The sequence below is a fragment of the Passer montanus genome, unplaced genomic scaffold, assembly GCF_014805655.1.
Source record: "Passer montanus isolate IOZ18808 unplaced genomic scaffold, ASM1480565v1 scaffold2, whole genome shotgun sequence".
Lineage (NCBI taxonomy): Eukaryota > Metazoa > Chordata > Aves > Passeriformes > Passeridae > Passer > Passer montanus.
Genome location: NW_024366591.1, coordinates 15,991,630 through 16,007,874, shown reverse-complemented (window position 1 = coordinate 16,007,874; position 16,245 = coordinate 15,991,630). Strand labels below are relative to the sequence as shown.

General features: G+C 40.7%; 1 protein-coding gene across 1 annotated transcript in view; it reads right to left on the bottom strand.

Annotated features, from left to right (window-relative positions):
• Positions 1-859: 859 nt before the first annotated feature.
• HECA (hdc homolog, cell cycle regulator) overlaps positions 860-16,245 on the bottom strand; it is a 39,324-nt gene continuing 23,938 nt past the window's right edge. Inside the window, exons 5-7 of the mRNA XM_039706861.1 lie at positions 11,076-12,116; positions 7,809-7,963; positions 860-5,183 (exon numbers count right to left, since the gene is read on the bottom strand). Coding sequence (XP_039562795.1) covers positions 5,019-5,183; positions 7,809-7,963; positions 11,076-12,116 — 1,361 coding nt within the window. The 3' untranslated portion in view covers positions 860-5,018. The remainder of the gene's footprint in view (positions 5,184-7,808; positions 7,964-11,075; positions 12,117-16,245) is intronic.

The following is a 16,245-nucleotide window of genomic DNA, read 5'->3' as shown; positions in this document are numbered from 1 at the left end:
AAGCAGCAGTTATCCAGAAGGCTTTTCACAATTAACATACAGGTTTGTCAGTTTCAAGGTTATTCAAACCAGACGCAGAATCTGCTTCCAAAATTAAACCTGCACAGCTACAGTGGGCTCTTCAGAGTGTTTCCAAATCTCACCTCATGCCTCCTGAACTGTGGCACTCCTTCCCCCCCCCCAGAAATATTTACTTCACCTTTTGTATGTTCAGATAGCCTTGATCACTTGCATCCTTCCTGAACTTCTCTGTGGTAATGTATAAAGGCTGAAAAATCACGCTATAAGCACATAGAGCAAGGTTTGCTAAAATTAGTAATTTCATTATTAGTTACACTGAGAAACCTTAGGAACAAAAATTTGCAGCCAGGTTTCAGAGATGAAGTGTTCTGTCCTAACGTGGGAAGCCCTTTTGCCCTAGGTGCTACCCTGCTGTGTTCTTCCCTCCAGAAGCTCTTCTGATATTTCACAGTCATCACAGGGTACTTTTCCAGTAACAGACTCCACCAGAAGTGAAGGACACAGCACTCTGCCCTCCATTCAGCCCCACAGGCAGCAGCTCGCTTGGCAGACCAGCATTCCTGAAACTGCTCCTGCAGGACTGACTGTGCCACAGAAGGAGCATTTCTGACACCAACAAAGTGAACAGGACTTCAGTTTGGCATGGTGACACATCACACACACCCCACCGTGACCTCTGCAGTACAACAATCTTTAAAGTAACAATGAAGCTCCATTGTAACTGACACCAAAAACCTGGTTTTACTGTGTCTTTTAAAATTAAGGAAACTGGAGTAATTCTATGAAGAGCAGGTGTAAGAAACTACTCCAGAGAACAGGGAAAGAAGAACCCACACCATTAGCTGTCTGGTATTTATTATTTTTTAATACAGAGAACTCACAACAAAATATTCTCTAACAACACACATAAATGATATCATAACCAATTATTTTAATTTCATCAACATTCATTTGCTATGTACATATTCTTCCATCTGCAAAAGTGCAATCCAAGAATGTCTCAACAAGAAACCTTTATGGACAAGTACATTTTGAAGGGTTTTCTCACCAGTGGCCTTACAACGTGTTTGTCCTTGGTTACTTGGTACAGCAAAATAAGGAACACATGGGAGGGGGAAGGTAAAGAAAAAAAGAAAAATATTGGGCTAGATGCCTCCCTTGTAGGAATATTCCTTATTTTTCCAACTCAACTCATTATGAATACACTGCTCATTACTGGAGATGTTAATGTAAATAGACTACAGGATAGTCTATGGTCTGGCTATAAAACACTGTAGTTTTATAATGACTCTGCAGCATTAGACAGAACAACAATTTCAGGCTGCTTATGTTGGTAGGTGTCAAATTACACATCAGCGTGTAAAAGATGTCCATTTTGTTAGTTATGGTTATCAAAATTTATTTGTAGACATCTTACTGATGGATTAATTCAGTTTTACACATCCAAAATATGAAGCCTACCTAAATGCAAGCCTCTCCTATGGAAAGGAGTTAACTACTGGAAAGAAAAGCATTTGCACATGCAACTCCCATTACTATCACAAGGAGTATCGTGCACTGAAGAAGAGCAGAATGAACCTCTAAATCCAGAGGACTGCATTCTCATTTACACAATATATTGCAGGCAAATTTAATCTGACCATGGGCCAGCTTAGAAAGAACACACAGCATCAGAGAAAGGAAAGGTAATGAAGAGTAAACTAGCCAAAGAAACAAAGCAAGCAGCTCCCTAGCTGGGGAGGAAATTATCCCTTATGATGCATTTGTAAGCTCATGACTACTTCCAGTGCTTGTCAAGACAGGAAGCAGAGAAACTGTGGTCTAGTTTAACCTCCAAAGCAGCCATCAGGTCCTAAAGAAGTTGCATGTGCACTTCTACTTCGGCAAAGCCCAGGAAACTCTCCTGGCCAAAGGTGAGGGCTGACTGCTTGACTGGAAACTGCATGTTAGAGAAAATAGTGAATTTTCCAGTGAACCAAGAGCAGATTTCAGTACCAACAAGAAGCAGGGAAAGCCTTTACAAATTATGGATAATTTACTTTCGAGTGAAAGTTCAGAAGAACCGTTCTGTAGCTCAGCTGGTTTCCACCGAGGATCATTGTTACAGTGCTATGTATGCTGCTAGCCTCCAGCTGAGAGATGTGTTTCACAAGAAAATAGGTATTCCTCAAGCATTAGGTAAGACTCAACAGCAGGATTAAAAGGAAAAGCTGGCAAAGAACTAAACTGCTTTCTTAGATAGATTTGTATGTAATTCCTTGTCAGTGTTAAGACTTTAAATGTGCTTTTCCCATCCCATTTTCTCAGTCTGCTCCAATCCTGGTTTTGACTTGGATGTATTACACAATCTCTCAAATACTTATTTTTAAAGCTGACCATATTTCCTTTATTCCATGTCTACTCATTTCTGATTGTCACACATACAGGTCTAGAGAGGCATCCAAAAACTTAAAGGGCAGATTATAAACTAAGCTACTCTAAGGGAAGCAAGCAAACAAGTATCTAGGACAACTCCAGATCCCACTTCTCCTCTACCATGTGCATTGTACAGTGACACCTCCTCCAACACTGCACAAAAAGCAGCACACAATGCCATATATCCTGTGTGGGAACTGACACCCCAGACTCATTACGTGTGACTGGCACTCAAGACTGAACCTACAGTAAGAGATGTATGCTTTAATTGCTCTCTTTAATTCCCTAATTACAGGAGCTTTCTTTGCTGCGTGATTTCAGGCCACTGTGAGAGCTGCTGCTTTCTGTCTAGTCTGGTTCTCATGGTCCTGCCAGGCAACACAACTCCAACCTGGTCAGCCACCCTAACTCCAGCAGATTGCTCAACACACCATCAAAGCTGAAGGGCTCATCCTTCTGGAGGAGTTAATGCAAATTAGAATTCCATTGTTCTTCACAAGGAAAGTTCTACACTGCACAGCTAATTAGATTTTTTCTGCTAGAAACCTTCTTCCTGCCCAGGTATGCCCTAGGCCAGCTCCTGCTCCCATGGACAATGGGTGCAGTGCTGGTCCCACTGCAGCTGGGCTTGGTGTAACTTTGTGCTCACCATGAAAAGACAGTGTCAGAAGTCTCCAAAGTCTTTCCCATAATTCTCCCAGAAGAAGAAACAGGTTTTCCCAAAACTGGTGCCAACAGGACAACTGCACAAAACCTCAGGAATGTACTCCAAACCCAAAACCAAGCCCAGGAACTTGCACAGAAGGAGAGGAGCACGAGTGGTGAAGGCTACCACAGCCTGCTAACACGGCTGCTCAGACCAGCGCTGGACCACACAAGCTGGGTGGCACCCAAGGACACTGCCACTCAAACTGTGCCAACACCCTGTGCAGCTTGGGTATAACTTGAAGGGTAGCTAATGCTAAAAGGAGCTAATTCTGCAGTGGAGACAGCCAGGAAATAAAACTCTGAACTTGGCATTTTTACACACAAAGAAACATGGATTTTCAGCTTGAGTTTTATGTGCATGACAATTTCTTAATTCGGCAGAAAGTGTAATTCTCAGTCCAACATAGGAAAAAACACTATTTTGGCTTCTGACTTTTTTGTTTTCTTTTCCAGGGTGGCAGACTATCAGGGCCATTTTCAAGATGTGATTTCAACAGATACACTCTAAAAAGATTCTAATTTGGAAAAAACAAAAGGTTTCAGAAGGAGTAAAAAATAATCCACTGTGTCAACAGAAACAAACCCCACACTTCTCCAGTGGACAAACACTTCATAAATACACTATCGAGAAAAGCAAAAAAACCAAACGTCCCTTAAATCTCAACTGATTTGAGAAACCAAGCAAAAGATGAATGACCTATTTTGAAAAATTTATTTAAGGAAGGGAGAAAAGGTAGTCAAGAAACAACAACTGCAGAGTCTACAGGGCCAAGCTCTCTGATACAAATTCACTGCTTAATGCAGTCTTATGTACAGCACAGAGGCATGTAGGAAGTAAATATGCTAAGTTTGCTTTCTTAAAACATCTCCTTGTTTTTAGATCCTAGACTGAACACAATTTTTAAAGACAAAGGTGCAGCAATTAATTGTTTTAAAAGCTGATGACATGTTTGTACTCTACCTCTCAGCTCACACAGGTCTGAGGGCCCAGACCCCACTTCATGGTTCTCCTTCCACACCAGCCACACAAGCCTGCAGCAGACAGCAAACCCTCAGTCCCAGCAGGCACATACAACCACACCCCTGTTCAGCTCAGCCAGCTCCTTCCCTAAAATGTCTGTGAAGAAACACCTTTAAATAAAGCATTTTAAGATCTCCAGTTTGTTTTGGTATGAGCAGATGACCCACGACAGCCCTGCTGGAAGCAGCACTATTGCCTGCACTGTAACTCAGTGAGGGCAATGCACATCAAACACACGTAGCAGGAAGACACAATGCCAAAAGAAGTCATTCAAGATTGCATGTTCTGGCACACATTTACATTCACTTGTCATGATACCTCAGTTTACCCCAGTCATGGGAAATCAAAGAAAGCCTGCTGAGGGGACTGGCAACAGAGGGCCAGCTCCTGCACCCCTGGGAACCAATGCAAAAGGCTGAATTAATTCAACAGTAACAGTTTCTTTCCAAGGATTTCCCATTTCCACCAAGCTGGAGGAACAACCCTATGCAATTACCCATTTTCCAACTGGACATATTTCTCTGTCCTTTATGTCTCCCCACACCCTTCCTATAAACTGTATTACAACTATACAAAAAATAAACCCAAGTCATTTTTAGCTGAACTTTACCCCACACATGGGATATATTGAAAGGCCATTAAATTGGCTTGCCTCCAACCTTCACAGAGATCTTGTCAGGAGGATTCTGGTTTTAACAACATGTATATATACATATTAATATGTACACTGACAAAGAAGCTGCTCTTTCAGTTAGAAAAGAAATTAGATTTCATCACAGAATGAATCCTATAAAAAGATATGTAATAAAGTTGAAATACCCATAAAATAGCTATTACTAAAGCAAAGCTTTCGTCAATAAGCCTCCAAAACTTTAAATGAAGAAAATGGCTTCACAAAGTGGTAGTCTAGATTTCCACAGTGAGGACATTGCTGGACGTTGCTGTATTCAGAGAAATACTGCATGCCAATCCGCACATCTATTACTGGCTTCCCACAGTGCTTACAGTTCAGTCGAGCCTGCAAAAAACAAAGAAACAAACAAAAAAACTTTTTGAAATAACCACACTCCCCCTCAGCTTCTCACCTCTGGAAAAGGAGGTGCCAGAGGCAGTCCCCTGTCCTCCCCAGCAGGAGAAGGGGTCAGTCAGGAAATTGGCAGTAATGGGATGTGCTGGTAGAGACACTCCTCACCTGGACTGGAACTCACACACACACACCATCCTTTGAGATTAAAGACCACCACCAAATTCTGGGGAGTGGGTCACCTCCCACTCTGACTGATGGAGGGTAGAGAATATCAAGGTTTATTCTGTGCTGCTTAATCTCTGAATCAATTCCTCATTTCCCAGCACAAGAAGTGGAGTCTCAATAAATCATTAATGAAGCATCAAAGCGAAGAGAGAAATTTCGTATTTGTGCCACGTAATTCAACCATTTAGGTTGACGTTTGAACATCATCTGTCTATGAAATATATCAGCATTTTAGTCTTTTGGCTTAACAAATGTATAAATTGATCTATTTTATCAGCACAACATGGTATTGTGTCACTTTAAGTGTCTATTTAAACATTTATAGTACATATCAGGTTATACAAACTAAACATCACTTCAACACACAAACTATCCTACAAAATCCAGCTGACAAAGAAGCAACATTAACTGGGTGTATATGAGAAGTAATCCAAGGTCATAGGTGAGGACAGACAGAGCTATTAATATTCAGCTGTTGCAAAAAAGTGAGACTTCAGAAGAAATCCAGCTGAGAAACACAGCCCATCTGATACAAAGAAAGCAACAGGCAGCATGAACGCTCAGCAAGCCCTTTGGAAAAATCAAGAGAAGCAGAAAGGATTTGAGACTGTAAAGAAGTTAAAGAGTAAAAATGGCAAATGAGCAGCAAGGATCTGAGCTGCACCATAGTTTAACCTCACAGCCCAGTACACTAATGAAAGCTTCAGCTCTCCACTTAAAAGAACAAGAAGTGTTGTCTAGGCCATCTTGATTTAAGGGATTTTCCTGGATGAGGAGAGGAGGAAATTATGAAAGTACTATCCCCGTTGAGACCAGACTCAAAAAGAAACAAATCAACAACTTCACTGTTCTGCTTGAAAAGCAGAAATTTTAAGAAATACAATCTACTAGGTTATGAATTTTTATGGAACTCTTAACCAAAGTGTTTTCTCCTTAGGTTCTCCTCAGCACATCAGCTAAGAGTTAGTAATCTGACAATGGTTGCAGTTTGTTATTCTACTGCAAATTCGTGATGTAGAATTAAATGTTTTGAAGTAAGGCGTGAAATTATTCAAAATAAATCCAGAAAGGCAATTTGGAATTCTATTATATACCATATTTAAATGTCACTCTTCTGTATGCATAGAATCATCTGTAACAATCATGGTGAAACAATAATGCTTATTATCTGGCAATCACAGTCACTGCAGCTAATGCTTTTATAGTGAGTTCTTATACCATGTACTGTCACACTGTCCATTAATCATGTAATTAAGGCTCTTGTATAATGAGCTCTTAAATCTTTTCTTGTACATTCAACAGAAAAAATTCAGATTTGAAGCTGCTGACTTTTACAAAGGTAGCAAGTTAGTATCAGTGCTTTCCTCACCTTTAAAAGTTCTTATTTAAGAAGAAAAAGTTAAAGCCTCAAGAGACACTAAATTTGGAGGTAATGTATCAGTCTGTAGTTATAATTGCTACCAATGTCACCTTATCCAGCAGCAGCACCACCACTTGCCTTTTGAGCAACACATTTTGGTAAATATGTTAAATTTAAAATAAACTGTCATTTTGCATATTGAGAAACTGGTATTTCAGATGGCTTTGAAGTATGCACATTACCATGAAGTGATCCCAGTTTGAATGGGTGTATCTCTGCAGGGCTTCTGCCCTGACCTACTACACCACCTGCGTGTCCCAGCGAGCACCTGGAGCAGAGCACTGAGTCATTCCCAGACAGATGTTTTTTTCACAGCTGTCTACCCCTACCTACACAGCAGAAGTGCTCTATCATGTGGACAATTAATTCTCTGGAATTCAAACAATCCCGCTGTCTCAGACACACTCAGGAGTAGCCCCAGGCCTCAGATCTTGCTCTCTCAAGGCATAGATGAGGTGAGCATTTAATGAACATGAAGTTGCTTCAGGCTGTGTTGGGTGAGGGCCATCACCAGGGTCAGCCACAAAATTAAGGAGAGCTGAGTTATGTCCAAGCACAAAGACACTTTGGACCTTTCTGTTCCCTTGGAGCTTTTTTGCTACAATTATGATAAAACACAATGTATGAACTAAAAAACCCTGGAAACATAAAACATCAGCTCAAAAGGTGGAACTATACCTGGCACTAGTGATGAAGCATCAGATTTAATTACCAATGCATTTAAAGGGGGCTTTATTTAAAAACGTAAGTGTATTAACCACTGACCCTTGCAATGACTTGAGCCTAGCTAAAGGCCATTGTACCTCTGGGAACAAAGGGACAGAGACCCGTCAGCCCTCTTATCTTGCACTCATAGGTACAGGCTGGAAAGAAGGATGGAAGGAGGAAAGGGAAAAAAAGATACACAACCTTGACTTTATCGAATCAGTTGGAATTTCACCTTATGAGACTTACTTATGTATGGTACTAACCTGACAACAGGGAGATGCTGCCAGAATATCGTAGGTGTACATGGTTCCCAGCTGATGCCAGCTTCCATCCCATCGGGACTTGCACTTAATGCAGATAATTTTGTGAACCCCTTCTAAGCAGTCTACACAAACAGCATAGAGGTGCATAAGCCTTCCTGTGGACAGAAAAGACACATTTTAAGGAGCCAAAAGGAGAAGATTAAAATAGACATTTTCTGCAATGTGCTATCTGACCTTCAGAGATACAAATCACATCTTTTTTTCTTTTTTTTTTCTTTATAAAGAGTGAAAGATAAAGTAAAAAGTACTTCTCCATAGGAAATACACAGGGCCTGACTGAAGCTATGCAGAACTCAGGAATTAGTCATCACCCTGCCCACTCTCCCTTACATCATTTGCTGGTAGGTCTTAGCAGAATATTTTATAGAAGGAGTTGCTAAACCTCCAAGAAGAGATGCCAGGTTAAGCTGTAAGATCAGCTGCTGTGTTTCCAAAACCAGAATATTGCCCTAGCTTCATCCCCACATGACATAAGAAGTGGAAAAGTGCTGAAACTTATTAGCAAACTTGGTACAGATTCATTTAACAACTTGCTGGTATCTTCCAGCAAAGAGGGAACCAATAACCTAATTAATAGTCCCCATGGGAAAAAAGCAACAGTCAGAAGAGCAAATTTTTTTGATGTACTTTCTTCTGACTGTTCATTAACAAGTATATTTACATTATATATTACACATACGAAGACTTTAACATGCCGTTCAGAACTATGAATATAATGAGCTCTATCATCACCTTGGGCTCTGTATGGACAATGGCTCTCAAAACCTGAGTTACATTTATGTCCATAAAAAACAAAAAAGTGGCTCAGACTAGGAAATTAAATATTTTCACCACATACATGTGACTGAACTAACCAATGCAAAATCCGAGACCAACTTTCACAAAAAACCAAAATTCCTAAATAAATTATAAAGATCTGGTACCTAGATTACGCCTGACTTGTAGTGACTAAACTGATTTGCAATTTAATAGTTGGCCTGACACCGAGTACTAATCCTGTAACATACCAGATGTTGCACTGCTATGTAAGACAGAGCTCAGCAGTATTGAAGTTACAGACCAAACACAAAACAGGACTGTGTTCAACATGTGTTCACCTTGGATTGCAATTTGTGCTCTTTGGCATCAAAGCACTGAACACATCACAAACTGTAATTCAACAGACACAATCTTGTAACTCTTCTACAAAAATGGTACCAAAATATTAATAATTTATGATCAGTCTATACCAGACACTTACAAAATTAATAGTCTGTGGTTTTACTGGTTTTGGTTTTTAAGCCAACTATTTTAGAAAAACAAGAAAAAACAGACTCTTCTTAAAACATACATATAAAATACACTTACTAGTGTGAGCTGGTAAAAATTGAGTTATTCTACATTGGCATGTTCAGCTCTAGAAAACATGATGGGATGAAACTAAAATGTATTTAATATACACATAACATATATAATTAACTCCGTTCCTAAACTGAACACTCAAGATTGATGATGTTCAAACATCTCCATGCACAGCAGTTGTGTTGAGCAGGAAGATAAATATCTGTCCCCATCTGAAGTTCTGTACCATTTCTGCACTTTAAAATACTACCTTCCCCAACCATTTAATTATCAGGATAGTTTTTGTATTGGATATGAGGCACCTGGTATCTTAAACATGCCTGAAGTAACATAAATGATTTTCTGTACTGAAAAGAAAATAACAGCCCGGAATAGCACCTTACAGCTTAATTTCATTTCAGAGAATACTTCTGGTAAGAATCCACCTTACCCAGGACAAGGAAGCAAAATTTTAACAATTAATTATTCACAGCAACTTGTCTGAACAAGTTTTTCAGATATATCATCCAACAGTTAAAAAATAGTCAAGGTAAAGAAAAACCATTTCACAGTTTCATTATTAGAGGTAAATGTTAACAAACAATGAGTTTCACTATTATTACTAAACCAGTTTTTTGTACTGATAAAATCACAAGCACATTGTGTGATTCCCCATCGAAGCAAATAAGCATAGTTATCTCACACAGGTATATTCTGTTTATCCTGGAACTTTTCTGGCTTGTGTATTTTTTTGTTGCTTTTTCTCCTTAAAGTACATTAGGCAAGACAGAAACAATAATGTTAGTGTGAATACAGTTTAGTGACTTAGTGCATAGTGATTTAAGGAAATAAAAAAATCAAATACAAAATTTACTGAGCAAAGGTATGTTACATAACATATTATGACCATGCATGGGATACAATTTACTTTACTGAAAGGTGAGAAACTTTAATGTTAAAATACCTCTGGTTAATCCCTTACCAACACACTTTTCAACACATAATTCTGTGCTTTTGACCACCTGACAAGGAATACTCTCTGACTTATTTTAGCCATGCTGCCTGCTAGCAGGCTGCAGGACAGGCACATCCAGCCATGTACCACCCCATGACTTAAGGTTGGGCCACAGCTTTCTGGAAGAGCTGAAGCTCATGCTGGCCCACATTAATTTGTTTTTCTAGGAGGAAAAACCAAACACGTGCTATGGTCTCAACTCATCTGAGAGCTAGGACATAATCAAGACATAGCTCAAGCACGTGCAAGTTTGGAAATAAGTATAAAATCTTCACTGCTACACTGCTGCTTTAACACACCATATTAAAAGCTTACTCTCACCACATCTAACCTCTCCAAGCCTATGCTATCACAGGCCAGACTACAGCCTTTTCTGTATATAAGAAATAATACTTAGCTATGAAACAAAACTGATATTCTGTAGTCTGAAAGCAGATGAGAGGTGCCTCTCCCTCATCAGCAGTACAAATACAACTTTCAGCCAGGCTGCAGCACAGCATGCTTAAATTGAAAAGGTGGTTTACAAGGTTGGTGTGCATCTTGGAGTAATGTTCCCAAGAGATAAACAAGCATGCTTAAGCTCCAGAACAGACTGGCTGGAAAACCTTCCCATGGTCTACCTAGGAATCAGATCAGAACTTGTGTAGTTGTAAGCCCAAACACAAAGCATGGATCTTTCTATACGGCATCTTTTTTAATTCCTTCTAAGTGTTTCGATCTGATCCACGTGAGTATTTTGGACATTACTTCAAGCTTTACAGAACTGCTTAAAAATGCAGAACCAGGATGGAAATCTGTAATGGCAGGGACAGGGCACAGAAGGCAGTTCCATCATTTAATGAAACCTAGCATGACTGACAGACAACCTGTACCTTGAAGGTGACAGGGAACATCATATTCAATCTCATCATGTCTTGATGGGCTAAGGAACAGGGTCCCGTCCACCAGCGGAAACTGTTCAAACACTGGCAGCGCCCTGTGGCACAGAGCACAGTTTACAACGTTCCTGTGGCTGGCACTGAGAGCAGCGAGGATGAACTTCCGAAGGTCCTCCCCTTGGCCCACCTGGGCATCGTCTTCCATCCGCACATGGAAAGTATTCAATTTATGCCTGGGGATGTGAGTGAGCAGCTCAGACAGATCGAGCCTTCTCAGAAACTGCACTGGGGTATCGAAGTGTCCTGATCTGTGTGCTTGCAAGCCAGCCGCCCCATAATCAAAATGTGCATTCCTGAACATGCCCCCCCCAGCCATGTTCTTCTTATGGGGCTCCAGGTGAATGGCATTCTTCAAAAACTCCCCCAGGTATCGCGAGGAACGAGGGCCGCTGAAATGCGTGGGGGCGAGGATGGAGTAGCCGGTGGGTGGGGACTGGCCGGGAGAGACACAAGGCGAGCGAACGGCGTAGCTACCCCCCATGACACCCTTCTCCTGGGAGTTCTGCCTGTCCATGGAGTGCCTTCGCTGCAGGTCATTACTCAAGCCTTTCTGCGGCTTGTTGGCCGGCCTGCCTTTCTTGGCCTCCTCTGCTGACTCTGTCATGGACCTTCCCGTACTCTTCTCCAACACTGATTTCTTCTTCTTGTCATCCTGCATCCGCTTCACCTGGTACCAGTCTGTGTCCTTCTTTAAATGACCCTGCCCGCAGCGGCAGGAGCAGAACCGAAAAGCCAGGTCGTATCCCTTCTTGGTCCACATGTTTTGGCGACACTGCTTTTCGTTCCAGCTCCTGGCCCTGCCAATGCAATTGAACTGGACGAGGATGCTGCTTTCCCACTCGTAGAAGCACTGAAGGTGCATCCAAGTGCTGTAGGGACAGTGCTCGTTGTTGCATATAACCTTCTGGTAGTCATCCTTCTCCAGGTCCACAGGCCTCCCAAAGCTACAGATCAGTGGAGTGGCACAAGGGGCTTCTGTGGAAGGTAAAACAGATATATTAATAACCTCATGGCCCATTTATTGCAGTACTTTCTTTAAACACCCAAGCTGTTACTAACAACTTGTAATACTGAAGGGCCACAAGCACCAGCTCTGGGTCAGTGCAAAAAAGCAGTACTTGCCCAAAAGAGATAAGCATGTGAAAAGAGATGAGGAAATGCACAAATAAAGAAACAAGATGACACTGCAGTCTGTGTAATACTTAAAACCAAAGCACCTCAGAAGCATTAGCCCTCCTCAAGTATTTGTGGATACCGTTGCAAGGCATTAAGAAGAAAGGAGAAAGCATTGAGAATGTTTCTGGAGAGCTGCTTTGAAGCCTGACCGGCAACATGGGGGGAACACACAGAGATGCCTGTTTGAAATGCAAGATGTTTGAAAAGCAAGTGAGCAATACAAGTAAGAAAGCCCAGCTTTGCAATCATGGGGGGAGGCAGGAATTGATCATTTCTGAGGGAAAATAAATTTCTTTTTTGGGGACTGAGCAAAAGACAACAGCTAGGGAGAGAAGGAGGGAGCCGAGAACTTTGAAAAGCACGACAAAGAGCTTACGTTCCTAGTAGAGAAAGCAGGGCCTTCATTACATTGCTTAGGCAAATACAGACTGTATCACCACCACTGACCTTCTAGACAGCTATATTTCACAAACCAAACAAAGCTGTCTGCAGCACAGACAGGTGAAAAAATCCAAGTGCAACATTATATTTTATCACCAAAGTAGCAGCTTTGCTATATCCTTGAGCAAAGAACAGTTTACTTCAATTACCTCACAGCAACAATATCCACTTCTACACAAAAAAATGTTCTACAAAAGAATTTTCTGCATTTAAGAAGCAATGACGTTTTCCAGTTCCTCACCAAAGTACCACTACATATGATTCCCATTGCTGGCTGCTCTGTTGCAGCTGGGAGGCTCAAAAGAGATTGGAAATTTTTTACTGGAGTTTTTGTAAGAACTTTTTATATGCTGTAGCAGGTTGACCCCTACGACATATGCTTACTCAAGTATTAAAAATACTTCTCTGTATTTCTGTCTTCCTAATTCTTCGACTTCATCAGGAAGTACTGCTCCAACAGGGCAGTCAGGCTGCCTTCTAACCTCTGTATGGCTGCTTTCAAATATTAGGCGGCTTCTTCCATGGTCAAGGGCTGCCTCACCCTATCTAAAACACAGCAATCAGTTTCCTGAAGTTCTCCTGAAGTCTCAGCCAGAGCCCCAGGGCTTATGGCAGAGGTGCACAGAACCTTGAGGACACAGACTGCTATGACTGAATTTTTTTCCCCTTAGGACTTCAAATTTCTACCTGATGAGCAGGTAGAAAAATCACCACTCTGTTGCGTTGTTTTTAATCCCATTTTTATCACTGCTTGCACAAACAACACTACATAATTTGCAGTAGAATGAGAGGTTTTATGCTCCTAGATGTACTTTGACTCTGACTCTCAGTATGAGACACGCTATCCATCATCACCTGTCCTACAGCAGTAATACACAAATCAGGTGTTCTGCAACAACAGATCTTTGCTGTGCTACTGGTCCTTTTTCCAGCAAGTTTTTGGAAAAGGCTATAAACAAACAAAATGTTCAAAGCTACCTTCAGTAAATTCAAGATTACTGAAGTTCTTAAAACTTACTTATACCAAAGAAAGAGGCACAAATTACACAGAAAAACTTTTCTCAGCCATTCCCTGGAAGATGCCACATCCTTCACTTAATTTCCGTCTCTGTTTCTAATGCCAAAATGGCACAATTGCAAGAAGAGTTCTTCTGCAATACCTTTCCTTCAGGGAGTGGCCTATAAATTGCAAGCAAAACACATTCCCAAAAGCTTTCCTTTGAAGAAGAAAAAGCCTATTTCATTTCAAAATATGGACTTTTCAGTCATTAAAAACTAATTATTACCACTCTGTTGCGTTGGTTTTAATGCCATTTTTATCACTGCTTGCACAAACAACACTACATAATTTGCAGTAGAATGAGAGGTTTTATGCTCCTAGATGTACTTTGACTCTGACTCTCAGTATGAGGCACACTATCCATCATCACCTGTCCTACAGCAGTAATACACAAATCAGGTATTCTGCAACAATAGATCTTTGCTGTGCTACTGGTCCTTTTTCCAGCAAGTTTTTGGAAAAGGCTATAAACAAACAAAATGTTCAAAGCTACCTTCTTAAAACTTACTTATACCAAAGAAAGAGGCACAAATTACACAGAAAAACTTTTCTGAGCCATTCCCTGGAAGATTCCACATCCTTCACTTAATTTCTGTCTCTGTTTCTAATGCCAAAAGTGGCACACTTGCAAGAAGAGCTCTTCTGCAATACCTTTCCTTCAGGGAGTGGCCTATAAATTGCAAGCAAAACACATTCCCAAAAGCTTTCCTTTGAAGAAGAAAAAGCCTATTTCATTTCAAAATATGGACTTTTCAGTCATTAAAAACTAATTATCAAATTGTAGAGAAGAGAGACAGGAGAGGCTTTCCCTAGAGACTCTTTGGAAGTTCCTTCTATAATGTGACAAATATTTTGTTATTGGCCGTCTCACATCTCTGAAAAGCCCGCTAATAACAAGTTTGGAGAGGTCTTTGAGAAGCAACAATTTTATTGGCTACCAGTGACTAACATTTCTCCACTCTTTTACTGAGTGTTATTAAGTATAATGTTGCTATTTTTCACTATAATGTTGTTGGCCAAGAGCAGAAGTGAGCGATAACTTATCTGCTCTGAAACAAAATCTGTCAGTTTACCACTTCAGAGTTTTCCACCCATTCTCCCAGACTTCGATTCAAGTCACACTACCACAGCAAGCGTGAAAAGCTTTTCTTTGTTGTCAGTCTTTCCTTCATCATATTTAAGGTTTGAAAGTATAGCTCTCAATTACAGCATCCTATGCAATTGACCTCAGAGAGGCCAGTTAAACTGAACCCATGAAAGGCAAATCGTCAGAAGTCATTTGTGAGGGCAAGTACCAGAGGCCAATATGAACAATTCTCACTTATGCATTTCCTTTATTCATCTATTTTGGTAGATATTCCTTTCCACCATTACAAGAAGGTAGCAAAAAAAGAACATGCCAAAAATCCACTTATGCTCTCACTGTGTTTCAGAGAGTAAATGTTCTAAGCGTTGCAAGTATAATTATAGCTGACAGCTGAGAAAGTACTACACAGACAAGTCTAGAATTGAATACAGACACTATACTTGTTCATCCACACCGGCACAGTTACCTGACTAAAAAAAGGAAAGTGTTTCTTTGATCACTCTTTGAACACATTTTTGAGTTTGTATGCAAAAACATATGATCTCTAGTTCCCTGAGAAGTTTACAGACTCTTCTTCACTATGTGGACAAAAAATGAAATTAATAAAATAAGTGACTGAAATACAAAAACCACCACCACAGACTGTGTCTGCAATTACTTAATTATGATCATATACTGGGTGTCTAAAGGCTAAAATAAAGGCAACTTTCAACAGACTTTTTTCATCAGTCAATGGAAATACTGTGGAATGAGATCTTCTCCAGTTTCTCCTTAAGAATTTACAGACACCAGATTACCTGAGGAACTTCCCACAATGGAACTATGGGCAAGAAAAGGCAAAGCTGCAAGTTCTGGACAGCGATGTCTTCTTCAACATTTAAGTTAACTAGATGATTGCAAGTTTTCACACATTCCCTCAATCTGATCTGCTATCCACACAGTGTGAATTGGCTGGTCACATAGTCACCACAGCAAAAGCAGGTCTAGAGCAGCTGGAAGACAGCAACAGAATTAACAAAAGCCTTCCATCACGCAAAAGACCCCAATAAACTGAGATTGCTTTGGAAAACATCATTGCTAAGAGGAGAAGCTGGTGTCTATTCACCTCTTCTGGGGACTCATCTGACTTTTCACTACTGTCACTGTAGCTGCATAGGACATACTCCAGAAAGCTAAGAGGGCTCTCTCTGACACGTTGCCACACTCCACAGCACAAGTTATGCCATGACAGTCAAAGCACCTGCTCTCACTGACACAGATTTGCTTTTATCAAGTCTGCTGGTTTGGAGAAGGCCTTGATTAAACTCCTATTATTTCCATAAGAGAAACTGAGAAGCCCA